Source organism: Dendrobates tinctorius, unplaced genomic scaffold, assembly GCF_039654945.1.
Source record: "Dendrobates tinctorius isolate UK_male_01 unplaced genomic scaffold, ASM3965494v1 ptg000051l, whole genome shotgun sequence".
In the NCBI taxonomy this organism is placed as follows: Eukaryota; Metazoa; Chordata; class Amphibia; order Anura; family Dendrobatidae; genus Dendrobates; species Dendrobates tinctorius.
Window position 1 is genome coordinate 12531329 of NW_027361719.1, and position 19724 is coordinate 12551052.

Here is a 19724-nt window from a genome sequence, read left to right on the forward strand (position 1 = left end):
TCTTACTTATATACAAGTCAGTGTACCCAGAGAGTGTGTAAGGAATACAGCCTGTTAAGATTAATACTGAAAACTATTTTTGTTACTGTGTCCCTTAAGCTGTTCAGAGCTGAACACTACAATAATAATCCTTTTCTGCGTAATACTAATATCTTAAGTGGCTTTAATTTATGTTCAAACATTTTAATATTTGATATGTCTCTAAAACACAAAGATCCCATCATTTATGACTTTACAAAAGATCAGGGGGCATTCATTACAGGTGGAGGATAAGTGATTGTGTCAGATAAATAGGAAAGGGTTCTTTACAGTTAGAGCAGTCAGCCTGTGGAATGCCCGACTACAAGAGGTAGTAATGGCAGACACTATAACAGCTTTTATAAAAGAGCTGGATGATTTTCTCACAACAAATAGAAATGTGGGTTATAAATAATGTAACAATAAATGTTCAACTTGATGGTCCTAAGTTTTTTTTTTCAACCTATACAATTATGTAATCATTAGATGTGAAACTACAATGAAAAAAAACACCCTATACGTCTGAGTGATTCAACAAATGCCATCTGTCACTCATAGCCTTCCGAGTGGTAAAAAATGTATACGTTCAATATGTATGTTTGGGTTTTTTAACAAGATATCTGTGATGAGTTCCTCTAATGGATGTTATTCATTGTCCATTTGTTGCCCATAGACTCTTGGGTTAAAAAAACCCACACAAAACGCTGGATGACGCATTTGGTGTCATGACCAATTGTAAGACTTTACGCAATTCAAGAAAAGTGAAAGCATCTATAGTCTCCCAAATAGTGAATAAGAGTACATAGATAAAAGCATATCCCATAGTAATGTCCAATTATTAAAAAATCTATACAAATACTGTGTACTGTATGCGCACAAAAAGAGCAATGAAATTACTTAAAAGTTGAAATGAAGAGTTCAAAGTCTGACCTTTTATAATGAAGTTGCTATATGTTCCTACCCTGCAATATAGGGACACCGAAATGATAATTCCAGGACTCAAAAGTAACAAGAAATGTTAAACACATATCATTCACAACGAATACATTAGATGAATGTACACAATAACCAGAGCATCAAACTAACTCTAACTGTGTTGTTAGTATTAGCTCCATTCAATATATAGGAGCTACAGTAATTGCTGCAAAACAGCTCCTATTCTTTTCCATTGGAGCCGTTCTGCAGGACCCAGGAGCGACCACTACACATTGAATGATGCTGCGCAGTGCAGCCCGTTCCATGTGTTTACTTCCAGCTGCCACCGGGGCCTGTAACACTTGATCAGTAGGCGCACTGGGTGTCGCACTACCATTGATATATTGATAACTTGTCTGATATGTGATCAGTACATTATGAATGGACAATTCTTTAAAGTTTAGAAAAGGTTTGGACAGGAAAGTTCCATAGACCTCATGTGTATTACTACTTGAACAACTTCCTTGGAAGTAATTTGAAGAAACCAGCAAAAAGACACATAAAAGTAACAAATTGTAAAACCGCATAGTCACACCCAGTAGAACACATGCAGGATCCGTGTGCCAAATACCTGTTCCATTGTTGGAACATGGTGATGAGCGTGGGAATGACACAAAAGTGAGCTGTTGTACAATGGAATTAAAAGACATGGACGACTATAGTTTTGTTTTTAAAGTAAAAGTATGAATTTTTAATTGAATCATTTTAAAATAGGTTTTCATTAAAAATTTTGGACCGTTGATCCTCAACACCATCTATGTATCACAGTACATAGCAGACTGCGGAATGAATTAACAGTCGATCAGTGAGCTTGTTCTGACGGCACTGTTTGTAGCCCACATCTCTCTTTACCAAACCATATTCTGAGTTATTACCTGTTATGCATTTATGTTTTTATATTTATTTCTCACCAGAATTCTTCATAGATGGACTCGGCACCCTTCATGTAGGTTCCTGTGATGACGTTGTGGTTGACCATGCCTCCAAATTACACTTTCCATGGTCCAAGACAAAAACTGACAAAGAATATTCAAAATTCCGATATCCCGACTCTGCGCCCGGGAAAAATATTCAACATGAACTCTTTTACTTTAAGAATCGCTTCAAATGCATGACGGGGAACTGAACAGTCTGAAAAGACAATGCAAACGAATTCTTCAACTTTGTCTGCAATCTTGATTAATGTGACCGGTCCTAATATACAGTTGTGGCCAAAAGTATTGACACCCCTGCAATTCTGTCAGATAATACTCAGTTTCTTCCTGAAAATGATTGCAAACACAAATTCTTTTCTTATTATTATCCTCCTTTAATTTGTCTTAAATGAAAAAACACAAAAAGAATTGTCCTAAAGCCAAATTGGATATAATTCCACACCAAACATAAAAAAGAGGGTGGACAAAAGTATTGGCACTGTTCGAAAAATCATGTGATGCTTCTCTAATTTGTGTAATTAACAGCACCTGTAACTTACCTGTGGCACCTAACAGGTGTTGGCAATAACTAAATCACACTTGCAGCCAGCTGACATGGATTAAAGTTGACTCAACCTCTGTCCTGTGTCCTTGTGTGTACCACATTGAGCATGGAGAAAAGAAAGAAGACCAAAGAACTGTGTGAGGACTTGAGAAACCAAATTGTGAGGAAGCATGAGCAATCTCAAGGCTATAAGTCCATCTTCAAAGACCTGAATGTTCCTGTGTCTACCGTGCGCAGTGTCATCAAGAAGTTTAAAGCCCATGGCACTGTGGCTAACCTCCCTAGATGTGGACGGAAAAGAAAAATTGACAAGAGATTTCAACGCAAGATTATGCAGATGTTAGATAAAGAACCTCGACTAACATCCAAACAAGTTCAAGCTGCCCTGCAGTCCGAGGGTACAACAGTGTCGACCCGTACTATCCGTCGGCATCTGAATGAAAAGGGACTGTATGGTAGGAGACCCAGGAAGACCCCACTTCTTTCCCCGAGACATAAAAAAGCCAGGCTGGAGTTTGCCAAAACTTACCTGAAAAAGCCTAAAACGTTTTGGAAGAATGTTCTCTGGTCAGATGAGACAAAAGTAGAGCTTTTTGGGCAAAAGCATCAACATAGAGTTTACAGGAGAAAAAAGAGGCATTCAAAGAAAAGAACACGGTCCCTACATTCAAACATGGCGGAGGTTCCCTGATGTTTTGGAGTTGCTTTGCTGCCTCTGACACTGGACTGCTTGACCGTGTGCATGGCATTATGAAGTCAGAAGACTACCAACAAATTTTGCAGCATAATGTAGGGCCCAGTGTGAGAAAGCTGGGTCTCCCTCAGAGGTCATGGGTCTTCCAGCAGGACAATGACCCAAAATACACTTCAAAAAGCACTAGAAAATGGTTTGAGAGAAAGCACTGGAGACTTCTAAGGTGGCCAGCAATGAGTCCAGACCTGAATCCCATAGAACACCTGTGGAGAGATCTAAAAATGGCAGTTTGGAGAAGGCACCCTTCAAATATCAGGGACCTGGAGCAGTTTGCCAAAGAAGAATGGTCTAAAATTCCAGCAGAGCATTGTGAGAAACTCATTGATGGTTACCGGAAGCGGTTGGTCGCAGTTATTTTGGCTAAAGGTTGTGCAACCAAGTATTAGGCTGAGGGTGCCAATACTTTTGTCTGGCCCATTTTTGGAGTTTTGTGTGAAATGATCAATGTTTTGCGTTTTGCTTCATTCGCTTTTGTGTTTTTTAATTTAAGACAAATTAAATGAAGATAATAATACCAAAGAATTTGTGTTTGCAATCATTTTCAGGAAGAAACTGAGTATTATCTGACAGAATTGAAGGGGTGTCAATACTTTTGGCCACAACTGTATGTTATATGCCGCGTTCAGAATCAGCGATACTTCTCTAGAATATATGGAAGAAGAAGGAACACACATATATTACTTGAAAATTAAAGGATATTTGGTTTACAGCTTCTCAAGTCAACCAGATGGTACAGTAGAATAATAATAATACATTTTATTTCTATAGCGCCGACATATTCCGCAGCACTTTACATTTCAGAGGGGACTTGTACAGACGATAGACATTACAGCATAACAATAATCACATAGATCATAACAGATACCAAGAGGAATGAGGGCCCTGCTCGCAAGCTTACAATCTATGAGGGAAAAAGGGGAGACACGAAAGGTGGGTGGTAACAATTGCTTGATTGTTTGGACCAGCCATAATGTTAAATGTGTAACAGTACAGACTCAGAGGGCTAATAGATGCATAAAGCATGTGGGAACATGATACGGGGAACCTGGTTATGGTAAAACTTTTGACTGTGCCACACAGGGATAGTTAGGTTAATGTGTTGAGGCGGTAGGCCAGTCTGACTAAATGAGTTTTCAGGGCACGCTTAAAATTGTAGGGATTGGGGACTACTCGTATTCACCTGGGAAGTGCATTCCAAAGAATTGGTGTAGCACGTGTATAGTCTTGGAGACGGGAGTGGGAGGTTCTGATTATCGAGGATGCTAACCTCAGGTCATCAGCAGAACAGAGGGCACGGGTAGGATGGTAGACTGAAACAAGGGAGGAGATGTAGGGTGGTGCTGAGCCAAGGAGTGCATTGTGGGTGAGGGCAATAAGTTTGTATTGGATTCTGGAGTGGATGGGTAGCCAGTGTAAGGACTGGCACAAGGTAGAGGCATCAGTGTAACGATTGGCGAGGAATATGATCCTGGCTGCAGCATTCAAGACAGATTGGAGGGGGGAAAGTTTGGTAAGAGGGAGACCGATTAGAAGAGAGTTACAATAGTCCAGACGAGAATGAATAAGAGAAACAGTAAGAGTTTTTGCAGAGTCAAAGGTAAGAAAAGGTCGAATTCTAGAAATGTTTTTGAGATGCAGATAACAAGAGCGAGCCAGTGATTGGATGTGGGGGGTGATTGAAAGCTCGGAGTCAAGTATGACCCCAAGACAGCGGGCATGTTGCTGGGGATTAATAGTGGAACCACACACGGAAATGGCAGTGTCGGGTATAGGTGCATTAGTAGAGGGAGGAAACACAAGGAGTTCAGTCTTTGACAGGTTCAGTTTCAGATATAGTGAGGACTTGATGTTAGACACAGCGTTTAGACAATCGCCGGTGTTTTCTAGAAAGGCTGGCATGATGTCAGGAGAAGAAGCGTATAATTGGGTGTCATCAGCTTAGAGATGGTACTGGAAACCAAATCTACTGATTGTTTTACCAATAGCGGCAGTGTACAAGGAGAAGAGGAGGGGGCCTAGAACCGATCCTTGAGGAACCCCAACAGTAAGGGGAAGATGAGAGGAGGAGGAGCTGGCAAAAGATACAGTAAAGGAGCGGTCAGAGAGATAGGAGGAAAACCAGGAGAGAACGGTGTCCTTGATGCCAATGGAGCGAAGCATAGTGAGGAGGAGCTGATGATCCACCGTGTCGAATGCTGCAGAGAGATCCAAGAGAATTAGCATGGAGTAGTGACCGTTAGATTTAGCTGTTAGTAGATCATTAGAGACTTTAGTGAGGGCAGTTTCAGTAGAGTGTAGAGAGCGGAAACCGGATTGGAGAGGGTCGAGAAGAGAGTTATCAGAGAGATAGCGGATCAGACGGGAGTGGACCAGGCATTCCAGGAGTTTAGAGATGAAGGGAAGATTAGAGACAGGTCTATAGTTAGCGGCACCGTTTTGGTCGAGGGATGGTTTTTTAAGTAGTGCATGTATGATGGCATGCTTAAATAAGGAGGGAAAGATACCAGAAGAAAGAGAGAGGTTAAATATTTTAGTTAGGTGAGGGGTGACAGCAGGGGAAAGGGACTGGAGCAGATGTGACGGAAATGGGTCACTGGTGCAAGTGGTTGGCGAGAAGATGCAAGGAGCCTGCTTACTTCTACTTCTGTGACTGGTTCAAACTCAGAGAGTAAGCTAGATGCAGTGGGGGAGGGAAGACAGTGCATGGTATGAGGTGATTGGGAGATAATTTCCTGTCGGATATGATCAATTTTTTCATTGAAGTAATTGGCCAGATCGTCAGCTCGAAGCTCTGTGGTTGGGGCCTGCACTCTTGGGTTGAGCAGGGAATGAAAAGTGTCAAAGAGACGTTTCGGGTTATTGGACAGTGAGGTGATGAGGGTGTTGAAATAAGTTTGTTTGGAGAGGTGAAGGGCAGAGTAGAACTGATCAAGTACCCGGATATGTGACTTCCATCTAGTAAAAATGCTGTTAATTAAAGTTTTATTTAATATCACAAACATGATATATACATATATATAAATATGTACATTGATATCTATGGATATATATATATATATATATATATATGTACACATGTATAATGGGGTTGCGGTATAGACTTTTCAGGACACGCTGGGGCTGTCCTGCTGTCTTCTTCTGTGGGACAGGAGCACACAAAGTAAGTCCTCATGCCAACGTGAGGACATTATCTTTCATTGCATGAGTCGCAAAACACAGCTGACGGCCCGAGTACTGCGGTCCTCGGGAATCTGCCTGGGGTCTGGAGAATGTCATGTTTACAGCCCCCATACCTGAGCTTCCCCACCCCTGTTCTAAAGAGAGAAGTTGAGAATATCCATTTAAGGGGGTTCTTCAGCAGTATATTAAGGTATATTTAATAGAGAATACCCCAAGTTCTTGAGTCTAATCTTGACCCTTCCGCTTGTAGGTTTGGGAGCAGAGTTCGTACATACACCTCACTATTACAACTCCCGGACGGTAGAGCAGTGCCGTGAATATTAAACCTAATAATTGCAATGAGTAACTGCAGAATTTTCTTTTAGCAGCTTTAGTCAGTAACCAAAATGATTCTACACTCTTTGCAGTTTAGTGTTCATTCATTTACAGTAGTTAATTTTGCTCATTCGAGGGAGTCAACATTTCATGCTACAATGTACAAGGGAGACAATTCACATTTTTTTATAGGTGATTGTGCAATTGATATATTTGTATTATTTGCAAGATGAAAGGTTTATCATTGTTCATTTTTTGTGGATATTTGTATTTTTTATTTTTAACTTATTTTAAGATTTTTTAATTAAATAATTTTAATGCCAAAGTTGTGAAGTTTGATTTGTTAAAAAATGAATTATTGTGTGATGGGTAGGGTACTTTAAAGAATCGTTGTGCAGCTCCTTTCCTCTGTAATTGACAGCACATGTAGCATAGCATCCATCTGTCCGTCGTCTATCTCATTGTCTTTTTGTTGCTCCCTGTGCCCATAATGGCTTTGACAGTGTCAGATCACTACTCAGCAATATCACTACAAATGTACAATACCATTACAAGCTGTTTATATAGATTCCACATTCACATATCTGGCGCCAAGGAGAGTCACATGTTTTATAATGTCAAAGTTCATGACTGCTCCTTTGGTAACAATTTATAGAGTCCCTACAATAAATCTGCCTTCAAAAACAACTGTAGATATGAAATCACTATAAATATACAGTACATGTCTGGAGAACTCTTGACACATATGAAATAAACACTGATGAGATTTTTATTATTTATTAATAATTTTCATCATTTTTATTAATCAATAAACAATTTTTATCATTGGTAGTAACTATTAAAATTTCTCATCTTATTTTTTAATCATTTAATAAACATGATTTTATTTTATTTCATTTTCGGTGGTAACCTATTAAAGAACAGCCCTCCTTCCCCAGAGTCCATATATTTTTCTGGATGGGTGCGCTTTCCATCCTGAACTTTGGCTCATGTGACTGATGAATCAGTTTGGATGCTAGCTTTTCAGTTTTTTTCCCTTTGGTCTGTGGGTTCGTGACCATCCTCATCACTGTTGATTTGTTTCTTTGGGCTTTTTATTTTCCTTTTTCATTTCTTCTTCTGACTTAGTATACCTATAAAAGGATATATAGATATAATTACACAATAAATTTGATGTTTGTATTATATGTCATTCCAAACCGGTACCTATCATGTGCTATATCATGTGTCAGTCTTATGAACTTTGACATTATACAACATGTGACTTTCCTTGGCGCCAGATTTTGAATGTGGAATCTATATAAACAGCTTGTAATGGGATTGTATATTTGTATCATCCCTTGAAGAAGAAGTCCTAGTGACTTTCAAACGCGTTGGGAATAAATCCACCATTTATATCTCCAATACGCCTGGACATTCCTTTATGCAGCAGCACGGGTAATATCCACGAATCTCTCCATTTGAAAATTCAGAATCAGTCACTGTCTGACCAGTGGATCTGCAGCAGCTGCTAACTCTGAGTTTCTTTTATGCCTTAACTCCAAGAAATATCAGGTGAGTGCAAACTCATTTACCGTATATACTCGTGTATAAGCCGACCCGAGTATAAGCCGACACCCCTAATTTTGCCTCAAAAAAACTGGGAAAACTTATTGACTTGAGTATAAGTCTAGGGTAGAAAATGCAGCAGCAGCTACTGGTAAATTTCAAAAATAAAAATAGATACCAATAAAAGTGAAATTAATTGTGACATCAGTAGGTTAAATGTTTTTGAATATCCATATTGAATCAGGAGCCCCATATAATGCTCCATACAGTTCATGATGGGCCCCATAAGATGCTCCATACAAAATACGCCCCATATAATGCCACACAAAGATTAATAATGGCTCCATAAGATGCTCCATAGAATAATATGCCCCATATGCTGCTTCATAAAGGTTATGGCCCCATAAGATGCTCCATACAAAATACACCCCATATAATGCTGCACAAAGGTTAATAAGTGCCCCATAAGATGCTTCATAGAATATGCCCCATATGCTGCTCCATAAAGGTTATGGCCCCATAAGATGCTCCATAGATTATGCCCCATATGCTGCACCATAAAATGCTCCATAGTTTATGCCCCATATGCTGCCCCATATGCTGCTCCATAGATTATGCCCCATATGCTGCTCCATAAAGGTTATGACCCCATATGCTGATGCGAATAAAAAAGACATGCTCACCTCTCATTGCTAGGGGCCAGGTGCCGGTGTCACTGCTGGCTCAGGGCCCGGCACCTGAAATATTCACCTGTCCCCGTTCCACCGCCTCGCACCACTCTGTCTTCTGGGTCCTTTGTCAGTGACTGTTCAGGCAGAGGGCATACAGTAACCACATCATCGCGCCCTCTGACCTGAACATCACAGCCAGAGGATGCAGAGGACAGAGCGGCACAGCGGTGGAATGGGGACAGGTGAATATTGCATATACTTACCCACTCCTGGCATGGTCTCTGCAGCCCCTGATTCTCCCATGGTCTCTGGCAGCTCTTCCTTCAGCAGTCACATGGTACCGCTCATTAAAGTCATGAATATGCGCCTATTCATGACTTTAATGAGCGGTACCACGTGATCGCTGTACACAGGCGCCAGAGACCTTGGGAGAAGCAGGGGCTGCAGAGACCACGCCAGGAGGGGGTAAGTAGGATCAGACACCTGTGCTCCCCCCTACCCTGCCGACCCCCTGGCTTATATGACTCGAGTATAAGCTGAGAGGGGCACTTTCAGCCTTAAAAAATGGGCTGAAAATCTCAGCTTATACACGAGTATATAGGGTATATTCTGTGATCTCCATTGGAAAAGACCCTATTCGTGCTTTTCTCTCCTACAGTATCTCTTATTGATTATAGGATTTAAATTTGTAGGGTGATCTGAAACATGTACGTGTGACAAACATGTAAAAGAATAGGAAATCAGTCAGGAGCAAATACTTTTTCACACAACTGTATGTGTCACTTTGAGGAAACCACAACTTGAAAACTCTTAGCGATCTTCTTATAACCTTCTCCTGCTTTGTGGGCCTCCACCATTTTCATTTTCAGAATGATTGGCAGCTGCTTTGATGAACCCATCACTGCTGTTTTTTTGCACACAAGGTTGGAGGAGGCTGGGTTTTTATAAAGCAGGGAAATTTGCATTGCCTTCCTTTCCTAGTGATAACAGTGAACAAGCCACAACCCTAACAGGCTAATTAAGGTCTGATACCTTGGTCAAAGTTATCTGAGCACACATTTCCAATGGTGCCCAAACTTTTCATTGGCCCATTTTCCTTTTTGCATTTTCTAAAATTAAAAAATGGCAATACACTATTTTGGCATAAAATGCTAAAGAAATGTGTCATCTTTAACTTTATTTCTTTTAGAGATCATGTCCTCTTCAACTTGCTTAACTGTCACAATAACAGTAATTTTGACTAGAGGTGTCCAAACTTTAGCATGCCACTGTATAGCACTGTGTACTTACAATTGCTAATTTTTCTGTTTTCCATTAGGTCTATGACATGATGTGATTAAAAACAGACTAACTGAATCCTTCTAAGATCTATGTAGAAACAGGAGGTCAATTTTCCCTGTATGAATCATCAGTAACAGCTAACGTCTATGGCAGGGGGGATGAGCCAAGCAGCTGGGTCAGGCGTTGAAGGGAATGATTTTTTGCAGGGGCAAGAAACTTCCTGTTTCGACAGAGCTCAAGAAGGGAATGATTTTTTGCAGGAGCAAGAAACTTCCTATTTCGACATAGAGCAGAGAAAAGAGGAGAATTAACTGTATAGAAAGCCAAAATGAGCAATAGTAAGTACACAGTGCTGTATAATATAATGACCGCAATATATTAAGAAGATAAAAACTTTGATGGTGGGGCTTCTTTAAATTTGGAAACTGTATCGGTCATGTACAGTGGCTTGCAAAAGTATCCCCCCTTCTCTTTTTACCTATTTTGTTACATTACAATCTATGTTTAAATATTTTTGTAATTCGATTTGTGTGTGATGCATCAGCTCTAAATAGTCTAAGTTAGTGAAGTGAAAAAAATATAGGCATAAATTAAATTTATGGGATCAAACACATAAAAATTGACATGTGCATATGTAGTCACCCCATTTGTGATAAAATCCCTAAATATTTCTGCAAGTCACAAGTTTAGTAAAAAGAAGTACACCGGTGTGCCATCTAAGTGTCATATGTTCTGTCAGTACACTGGCTTGCGAAAGTAATAACCCTCCTTGGCATTTTCCGTGTTTTGCTACTGCACAACCTGGAATTTCACAGGTTTTTTTTGCATCAGTTCATGTAAAGAACATGCCTACAACTGTGAACATTTCTTTTTCTTTTTCTTGTGAAGCAAACAACAAATAGGAAAAAATAACTGTAAACTTCAGTGTGAATAACTATTCACCCCCTAAAGTCAGTACTTTGTACATCCACCTTTTGCGACAATTACAGCTGCAAGTTGCTTTCGATAAGTCTGAGTTTTCCACATCTTACCACTGGAATTTCTTTCCATTTCTCAAGGTAAAACTGCTCAGGCTCCTTCAAGTTATATAGTTTATTCTGGTGTACATCAATCTTCAAGTCTGTCCAAAGATTCTCAATTGGATTAAGGTCTGGGCTTTGACTAGGACACTCCAAAAAATTTATACGGTTCCCCTTAAACCACTCAAGTGTTGCTTTAGCAGTATAGTTTGAGTCATTGTCTTGTTGGAAAGTGAACTCCATCCCAGTCTCAATCACTCACCGACTGAAACAGGTTTTGCTCAAGTATATCTCTGTATTTTGCACCATCCATATGCCTCTCTACTCGTACCATTTTCCCTGTCCCTGCTGCTGAAAGATATCAGCACAGCATGAGGCTCCAACCACCACATTTCACTGTGGGGATGGTACTTTTTGGGTGATGAGCAGTGTTGGTTTGGCGCCAGACATAGCATTAACCTTGGTGGCCAAAAGTTCGATTTTGGTCTCATCTGACCACGGCACCTTCCTTCATACATTTGGGGAATCTCCCACATGTCTTTTGGAAATCTAAAAAGGAGCCTTACAATTTTATGTGTAAGTAAAGGCTTTTTTTTGCCCACTCTTCCATAATTACATCTCTATGGAGTGTACGGCTTATTGTGGCTTGTAGTGGACAGTTACTCCAGTTTATGATGGGAACTCTGCAACTCCTTTGGCATTACCTTTGGTCTGTGTGCTGCCTCTCTGATTATTGTCCTCCTAAGGCTAGTTTCACACTAGCGTTTTTTGCGCTGCGTTTGGAGCGCACATGAAACGCATGTCAAAAGCGCATGCAAACGCTTGTAAACGCTGCATTTTTTTGTAGCATTATTGTGCGCATAACTACAAAAAATCGCAGCATTTTTATGCGCTTGTAAGCGGTTTTCATGCGTTTGCATTTTTTATGCGCAATAAACTGGAGAAAAAATCCTTGAAAAATTCTTGCAACAAACTCCACCAATGGGACAGCAGTGGGCGTATGGGAAATTCTTTATATAGCCCCTGTTTACAGCTGAATTCTTCACATTTGCTTGCATTTGACTAGAGAAACATGGATCTGCGCTGGAAGAGCTTTGACTTGGATCTGGACATGAGGACGGCTCAGGCTTATGCCGCTGCTTGCCATGAACAGAGGGAGAGAGAGAGGCAGCGAAGACGGCAGCAGCGGCGTTTGTGGATGCATCCCATTATTGAACTCCGGGAGTGCCGTTGAGCGTACCACACCCTCTACAGCGAGCTAAAGGCAAACCCGGAGAAATTTACGGATTATACCCGGATGACCAAAGAAACCTTTCACTCTTTGCTTGGTCAGGTAAAATAAGTCATCCGGAGACAGGACACACAGCTCCGGCATGCGATTACTCCTGAGGAACGCCTCCTGGTCACATTACGGTATGTAGTTTTGCAAAACCAATGCCTGCAGAATTTTCTTTGTTGTGACATGTACTCTAAATCTGGCAGAATTATAGTTCTGCCATGTAGTTAACAAAAGGCTGTGGTAATTTTTTTATGGCATGTATTGAACAAAAGGCTGCAGATATATTTTTTTTATTGAATTTTAGGTGTGTACAAAAATCCCTATACACAAATAATTAATTTTTTTTTTCTTCGTGTCACAGATTCCTGGCTACTGGATAGACCCTCTCTTCACTGCACTTCCAGTACCGGATTGGAATATCCACCTTGTCTGGAATTGTTGCGGACACCTGCCGGGCTTTGTGGAACGTTCTTTGTCCCGAATTCATGCCCATGCCAACCGCAGAAAAGTGGTTGGAAATCGCCGACAGATTCTGGACTGTATGCAATTTCCCCAACTGTTTGGGAAAGGTTGATGGGAAACACATCAGGATTATCAAGCCCAAAAGAACAGGCTCTGAGTTCTATAACTACAAAAAGTACTTTTCTACTGTACTGATGGCCATTGCGGATGCAGACTGTATGTTTATTGCAGTGGACTTTGGAGCATTTGGCCGTGGGAATGACTCCCAGGCTTTTAAGACCTCTGACATGGGCAGGAGGTTGTATGGCAACAACTTCAATTTCCCCATGCCACGGCCTCTTCCCAACACCGAAGGTCCTCCACAACCATTTTTAATGGTTGGTGATGAAGCATTCCAGATGTGCCAAAACCTGCTCAAACCCTACTCCAGCCGTGACTTGGATCTCCACAAAAGAATTTTTAATTACAGGCTCACCAGGGCCAGGAGAACAGTAGAGTGTGCATGTCGTATACTTGTATCTAGATGGCGCATTCTTGGCACAGCTATTAATCTGAAACTGGAAACAGTGGATGAGGTGGTGAAGGCGTGTGTTGTTCTACATAATTTTGTAATTTCTCGAGAACACCTGAACTTTGATCTTGATGATGTTGCTCCTAATCCATTGTCTGAATTTACACAGCACCCTCTCAGGTTATCCGTCGAAGTTGGCCAAATGAGGGACCAATTTGCGGCCTATTTCAACTCAGATGTAGGACGGGTGGAATGGCAAGAGCAAATGGTGTAAAAAAATTTTATTGCATGTTGTTGGTATGTTAATAAAAAAAACTGTTTTGCTACCCGTACTGAGTGCATTCTCTGTTTTTACACTCCCAATACCATTAGCAAGTAGCCAGGTGTCTCAGTGAATTTATGATGCTGTGTTTTGTGCATCATGAATTCACTAATACTCCTGAGTAGGTGACTATACATACACACACAAGTTGTATTACCTTTATAATCTCTACAGTGTGTTCAATTAACAGCGATGGTGAAGATAATACAACTGTGTCAGGTAAAATACCAAGGCCGTGTGTCATGCTGAATACTTATCACAAATGGCCATTACAATACAGATTAAACTGCAGCATCACTACACTCTTCTGCAAAATATATGGAGATTTACAGCAACGCTACAGGTTCAAAATCAATTCACCTGCCCAGGTGTGATAGTGATGCAAGGTCAGGGTATTTGGGAAGTATATATAACATTTATTTTCACCATCAGTAATGTGTTTCTTCCACAAACACGTATCAGAGTATGTGGTTATTTACAAGGTATATCTATAGTTCCTTGCCTTTTCTCTAATAGTTAAATGCGAGCGGAAAAAAAAAGGAAGGTAACAATAGATATGCCTTGCACTCAACACCATCCTCTATGCCAGGGTTTCAAAAATGTAGTCCTAAATGTCAACCAACAGATCATGTTTCCCTTTTTTCTTTTTTTTTTGTATCTCAAATCGAATTACTAAAAACATGATTTGTTTGTTGGCTTTTAACACTGTAGTTGGGGAACCCTTCCATAATTTAGTGTGTACAATACACCAGATATCTGCATTACTGATGTTTCTTTTGTCAGTCAAGGAGATATGTGTTGTCAACTAAACCAATCTACATGACTTGTCTTTTTCACAGCAGTCTCTACATTCTTTTAATATTGCACAGACTGTATCCAGCAGGGCTCCCCAACTCCACTCCTCACGGTCCACCAACAGATCATGTTGTAATGAAATACATATCTCCATTGATAACGGTTTCACAAGAGCCCAAAAAAAAGAGGATTCCATACAACATGATCTGTTGGTGGACCTTGAGGACTGGAGTTGGGGAGCCCTGCTGGATCCAGTCTGTGCAATATTAAAAGAATGTAGAGACTGCTGTGAAAAAGACAAGTCATGTAGATATGTGTTGTGCAAAAAACAAAACCAATCTATATGAGTTGTCTTTTCCACAGCAGTCTCTACATTCTAGTAATATTTCACAGACTGGATCCAGCAGGGTTCCCCAAATCCACTCCTCAAGGTCCACCAACAGATCATGTTGTATGGAATCCTCTTTTTTTTGGGCTCTTGTGAAACCGTTATCAATGAATGAAATCCATAGCTCCTTTGCTAACTGCTTCACAAGAGCACAAAAAAAGAGGATTCCATACAACATGATCTGATGGTGTATCTTGAGGACTGGAGTTGGGGAGCCCTGCTGGATCCAGTCTGTGCAATATTACAAGAATGTAGAGACTGTTGTTGAAAAGACAAGTCATGTAGATTTGTTTCGTTGACAACACATATCTCTAAGACTGACACATAGAGTTGAGCGAAACGGGTCGAAAAAATTCAAAAGTCGCCGACTTTGGCAAAGTCGGGTTTCATGAAACGAAACCCGACCCTAGGATGAGGTCGGCCACGAGGTCGGCGACTTACGCGCCAAAGTCGCGTTTCAAAAGTTTGTTTTGCGCTCTTTTTCAGCCAATCAGGATCCACGGACACTGTGGGCAACGTGATGACCTAGGCACGGGTCACCACCATCTTTCAGAAGGGCATGTACGCCGACCGCCATCTTACTTCTGCCGATCTTAGCATAGGGAGAGGTTGCTGCTGATTCTGTAGGGAGAGCGTTAGGCAGGGAAGAAGACAAAAAAACTGCTTCTGCTGCTAGCGATTTGGCCTGCACAACACACAAGTCACTGTGTGTGCAGTGCAAGGGGAGGCTATATTGTGGTGTATCAGTGGTGTTGGTTGTTGGGCTGCCTTTTAAGGCTTCCTGACACGCTGGCATTGCTGTTTACCCACTGCTCCGCAAACTGCTTTTTTAAAAGCAATCCAATCTCCCTTATCCTCTAGTCACTTTTGTCACAGCTGTGCCATCGAGCCTGTCACATAGCGCTCAGATATCAGTGGGCCTCACACAATCCACAAGTGTCCAGTGTCCAAAAGTGTGCGCAGAGATTCAAAATCTCCATTATCCTCTCATCACTTTGGTCACAGGCAGCTGTGCCATCGAGCGTGTCACATAGCGCTCAGATATCAGTGGGCCTCACACAATCCACAAGTGTCCAGTGTCCAAAAGTGTGCGCAGAGATTCAAAATCTCCATTATCCTCTCGTCACTTTGGTCACAGGCAGCTGTGCCATCGAGCCTGTCACATAGCGCTCAGATATCAGTGGGCCTCACACAATCCACAAGTGTCCAGTGTCCAAAAGTGTGCGCAGAGATTCAAAATCTCCATTATCCTCTCGTCACTTTGGTCACAGGCAGCTGTGCCATCGAGCGTGTCACATAGCGCTCAGATATCAGTGGGCCTCACACAATCCACAAGTGTCCAGTGTCCAAAAGTGTGCGCAGAGATTCAAAATCTCCATTATCCTCTCGTCACTTTGGTCACAGGCAGCTGTGCCATCGAGCGTGTCACATAGCGCTCAGATATCAGTGGGCCTCACACAATCCACAAGTGTCCAGTGTCAAAAAGTGTGCGCAGAGATTCAAAATCTCCATTATCCTCTCGTCACTTTGGTCACAGGCAGCTGTGCCATCGAGCGTGTCACATAGCGCTCAGATATCAGTGGGCCTCACACAATCCACAAGTGTCCACTGTCCAAAAGTGTGCGCAGAGATTCAAAATCTCCATTATCCTCTCGTCACTTTGGTCACAGGCAGCTGTGCCATCGAGCGTGTCACATAGCGCTCAGATATCAGTGGGCCTCACACAATCCACAAGTGTCCAGTGTCCAAAAGTGTGCGCAGAGATTCAAAATCTCCATTATCCTCTCGTCACTTTGGTCACAGGCAGCTGTGCCATCGAGCGTGTCACATAGCGCTCAGATATCAGTGGGCCTCACACAATCCACAAGTGTCCAGTGTCCAAAAGTGTGCGCAGAGATTCAAAATCTCCATTATCCTCTCGTCACTTTGGTCACAGGCAGCTGTGCCATCGAGCCTGTCAAATAGCGCTCAGATATCAGTGGGCCTCACACAATCCACAAGTGTCCAGTGTCCAAAAGTGTGCGCAGAGATTCAAAATCTCCATTATCCTCTCGTCACTTTGGTCACAGCTGTGCCATCGAGCGTGTCACATAGCGCTCAGATATCAGTGGGCCTCACACAATCCACAAGTGTCCAGTGTCCAAAAGTGTGCGCAGAGATTCAAAATCTCCATTATCCTCTCGTCACTTTGGTCACAGGCAGCTGTGCCATCGAGCCTGTCACATAGCGCTCAGATATCAGTGGGCCTCACACAATCCACAAGTGTCCAGTGTCCAAAAGTGTGCGCAGAGATTCAAAATCTCCATTATCCTCTTGTCACTTTGGTCACAGGCAGCTGTGCCATCGAGCGTGTCACATAGCGCTCAGATATCAGTGGGCCTCACACAATCCACAAGTGTCCAGTGTCCAAAAGTGTGCGCAGAGATTCAAAATCTCCATTATCCTCTCGTCACTTTGGTCACAGGCAGCTGTGCCATTGAGCGTGTCACATAGCGCTCAGATATCAGTGGGCCTCACACAATCCACAAGTGTCCAGTGTCCAAAAGTGTGCGCAGAGATTCAAAATCTCCATTATCCTCTCGTCACTTTGGTCACAGGCAGCTGTGCCATCGAGCGTGTCACATATCGCTCAGATATCAGTGGGCCTCACACAATCCACAAGTGTCCAGTGTCCAAAAGTGTGCGCAGAGATTCAAAATCTCCATTATCCTCTCGTCACTTTGGTCACAGGCAGCTGTGCCATCGAGCCTGTCACATAGCGCTCAGATATCAGTGGGCCTCACACAATCCAAAAGTGTCCACTGTCCACAAGTGTGTGCAGAAATTCTAAATCTCCCCTGTCCTATAGACACCTTGTACCTTGTTTTACATTACTATATAGTTTGTTGGATTTTGTCTACATTTCTACCAAAAATGAGGAAGGCTGGTGGAAGAGGCCGTGGAATTGGGCGGGGGTTGGCAGCTGGTAATGATGGTGTTGGTGGTGGATCTGATGGTAGTGGCAAGAGCAAAATAGGACCGAATGCAGGAGGTGCTGACCCTGCGTCATCGTCTGGCTACATAAGGACTCGAACGCTTAGTTTTCTAGGAGTTGGCAAACCGCTTTTAAAGGCAGAGCATCAGGAAAAAGTTTTGTCTTACATTGCTGACTCAGCCTCCAGCTCTATCGCCTCCTCTTCTTCAGTTGTAAAAAGTAAAAGCACTGAGTCGTCATTGGAGGCTCATGTTCATGAACCACACCTTTCCTTGTGTCCTTCACCCCAACCAAGATTGAAGGATGACGCAGGCCATACTACTGATTACTCCATGGAGCTGTTTTCACATACCATGCCTGGATTATCAAGTCAAATGGTGAATTACCCAGGCCAAGATGAATCTGACATGGAGTGCACTGATGCACAGCCGCTGATGGATGATTCTGCTGGTACATTCACTCAGAGCACTACATTGTCCTCGCAGTGTACAGAGCCAGATTTTGACCCTGATGAGACTCAGGTGCCCCTTCCCGCACACTATACCACCATACACGGTGACACAGAGAAAGGTGCACATGACATAGAAGAGGAGGTGATGGATGACCCAGTTGTTGACCCAGATTGGCATCCATTGGGGGAAGAGGGTGCTGCTTCCAATAGCTCAGATGAGGAGCATCCACAGCAGACATCGACATCGCAACAGCTGTTATCTGGCAGGCCCGGAGCACTCCAAAGACAGGTTCCAAACATCAAAAGAGTTGCTGGACAGCTTGTCCAGAGGGTCAAAAGATCACAGCGTGCTAGGCCGCAAAATGTCTGCCAAAGTAGGAAGAGTGCAGTGTGGCACTTTTTTGAACAAAATCCTCATGATCAGGCCAAGGTTATCTGTAAGAAGTGCGCAAAGACCTTTAGCCGAGGGAAAAATCTGAAAAATTTGAATACCAGTTGCATGCTTAGACATTTAACCAGCATGCACTTGCAAGCGTGGACACAACACCAAACCTCAAGTGCCACATGTGCAACTGATCACAACGAAGGTAGTCAGCAACGCTACATTGTTTCCCCCACTGTAAGCCCACCGGTTAGCACAGCAGCAAATGTTGAGGTGTCGTTGCAAGACCACAGCAGTCAGGGAATCCCACTATTATATCAACGAAAGACTGATTCTAGGCCATCAGAAAGAACACCAACTCCATCACCATCATCAACCCTCTCTCAGTCCGCCCTGTCCACCGCTACTTCCACTATATGCAGCTCTCAAGTCCAGCTCACCCTCCCAGACACTATGAGTAGGTCAAGAAAGTACTCAGTCTCTCATCCGCGTACACTGGGTTTGAACGCCCACATTGCCAAACTAATCTCGTTTGAGATGATGCCCTTTCGGTTGGTGGAAAGCACAGCTTTCCGCGAACTCATGGCCTATGCAGTACCACGCTATGACCTACCCAGTCGCCACTTCTTCTCTCGCAAAGCCATCCCAGCCCTCCACCATCATGTGAAAGACCGCATTGTCCATGCACTCAAGCAGTCAGTGAGCGGAAAGGTGCACCTCACAACTGATGCATGGTCCAGTCGGCATGGCCAGGGCCGTTACGTGTCCATCACTGCGCACTGGGTTAATGTGGATGCAGGGTCCACAGGGGACAGCGGTGGTGGGACAGTGCTGCCTAGCCCACGGTATAGGAAACAGTTGGCTGTAGGCGTTCGACCCTCCTCCTCCTCCTCCAGAAGCGAAAGCTCGTCCACAGAGCG

At 42.6% G+C, this 19724-nt stretch overlaps 1 protein-coding gene across 4 annotated transcripts in view; it reads left to right on the top strand.

Annotated features, from left to right (window-relative positions):
• Positions 1–7046, top strand: part of B4GALNT1 (beta-1,4-N-acetyl-galactosaminyltransferase 1) — a 273680-nt gene extending 266634 nt beyond the window's left edge. For all 4 annotated transcript variants that reach the window (XM_073576800.1, XM_073576801.1, XM_073576799.1 and 1 more), the window contains one exon: positions 1908–7046. In XM_073576800.1, the coding sequence (XP_073432901.1) occupies positions 1908–2119 (212 nt within the window). In that variant the 3' untranslated portion in view covers positions 2120–7046. The remainder of the gene's footprint in view (positions 1–1907) is intronic.
• Positions 7047–19724: the final 12678 nt, after the last annotated feature.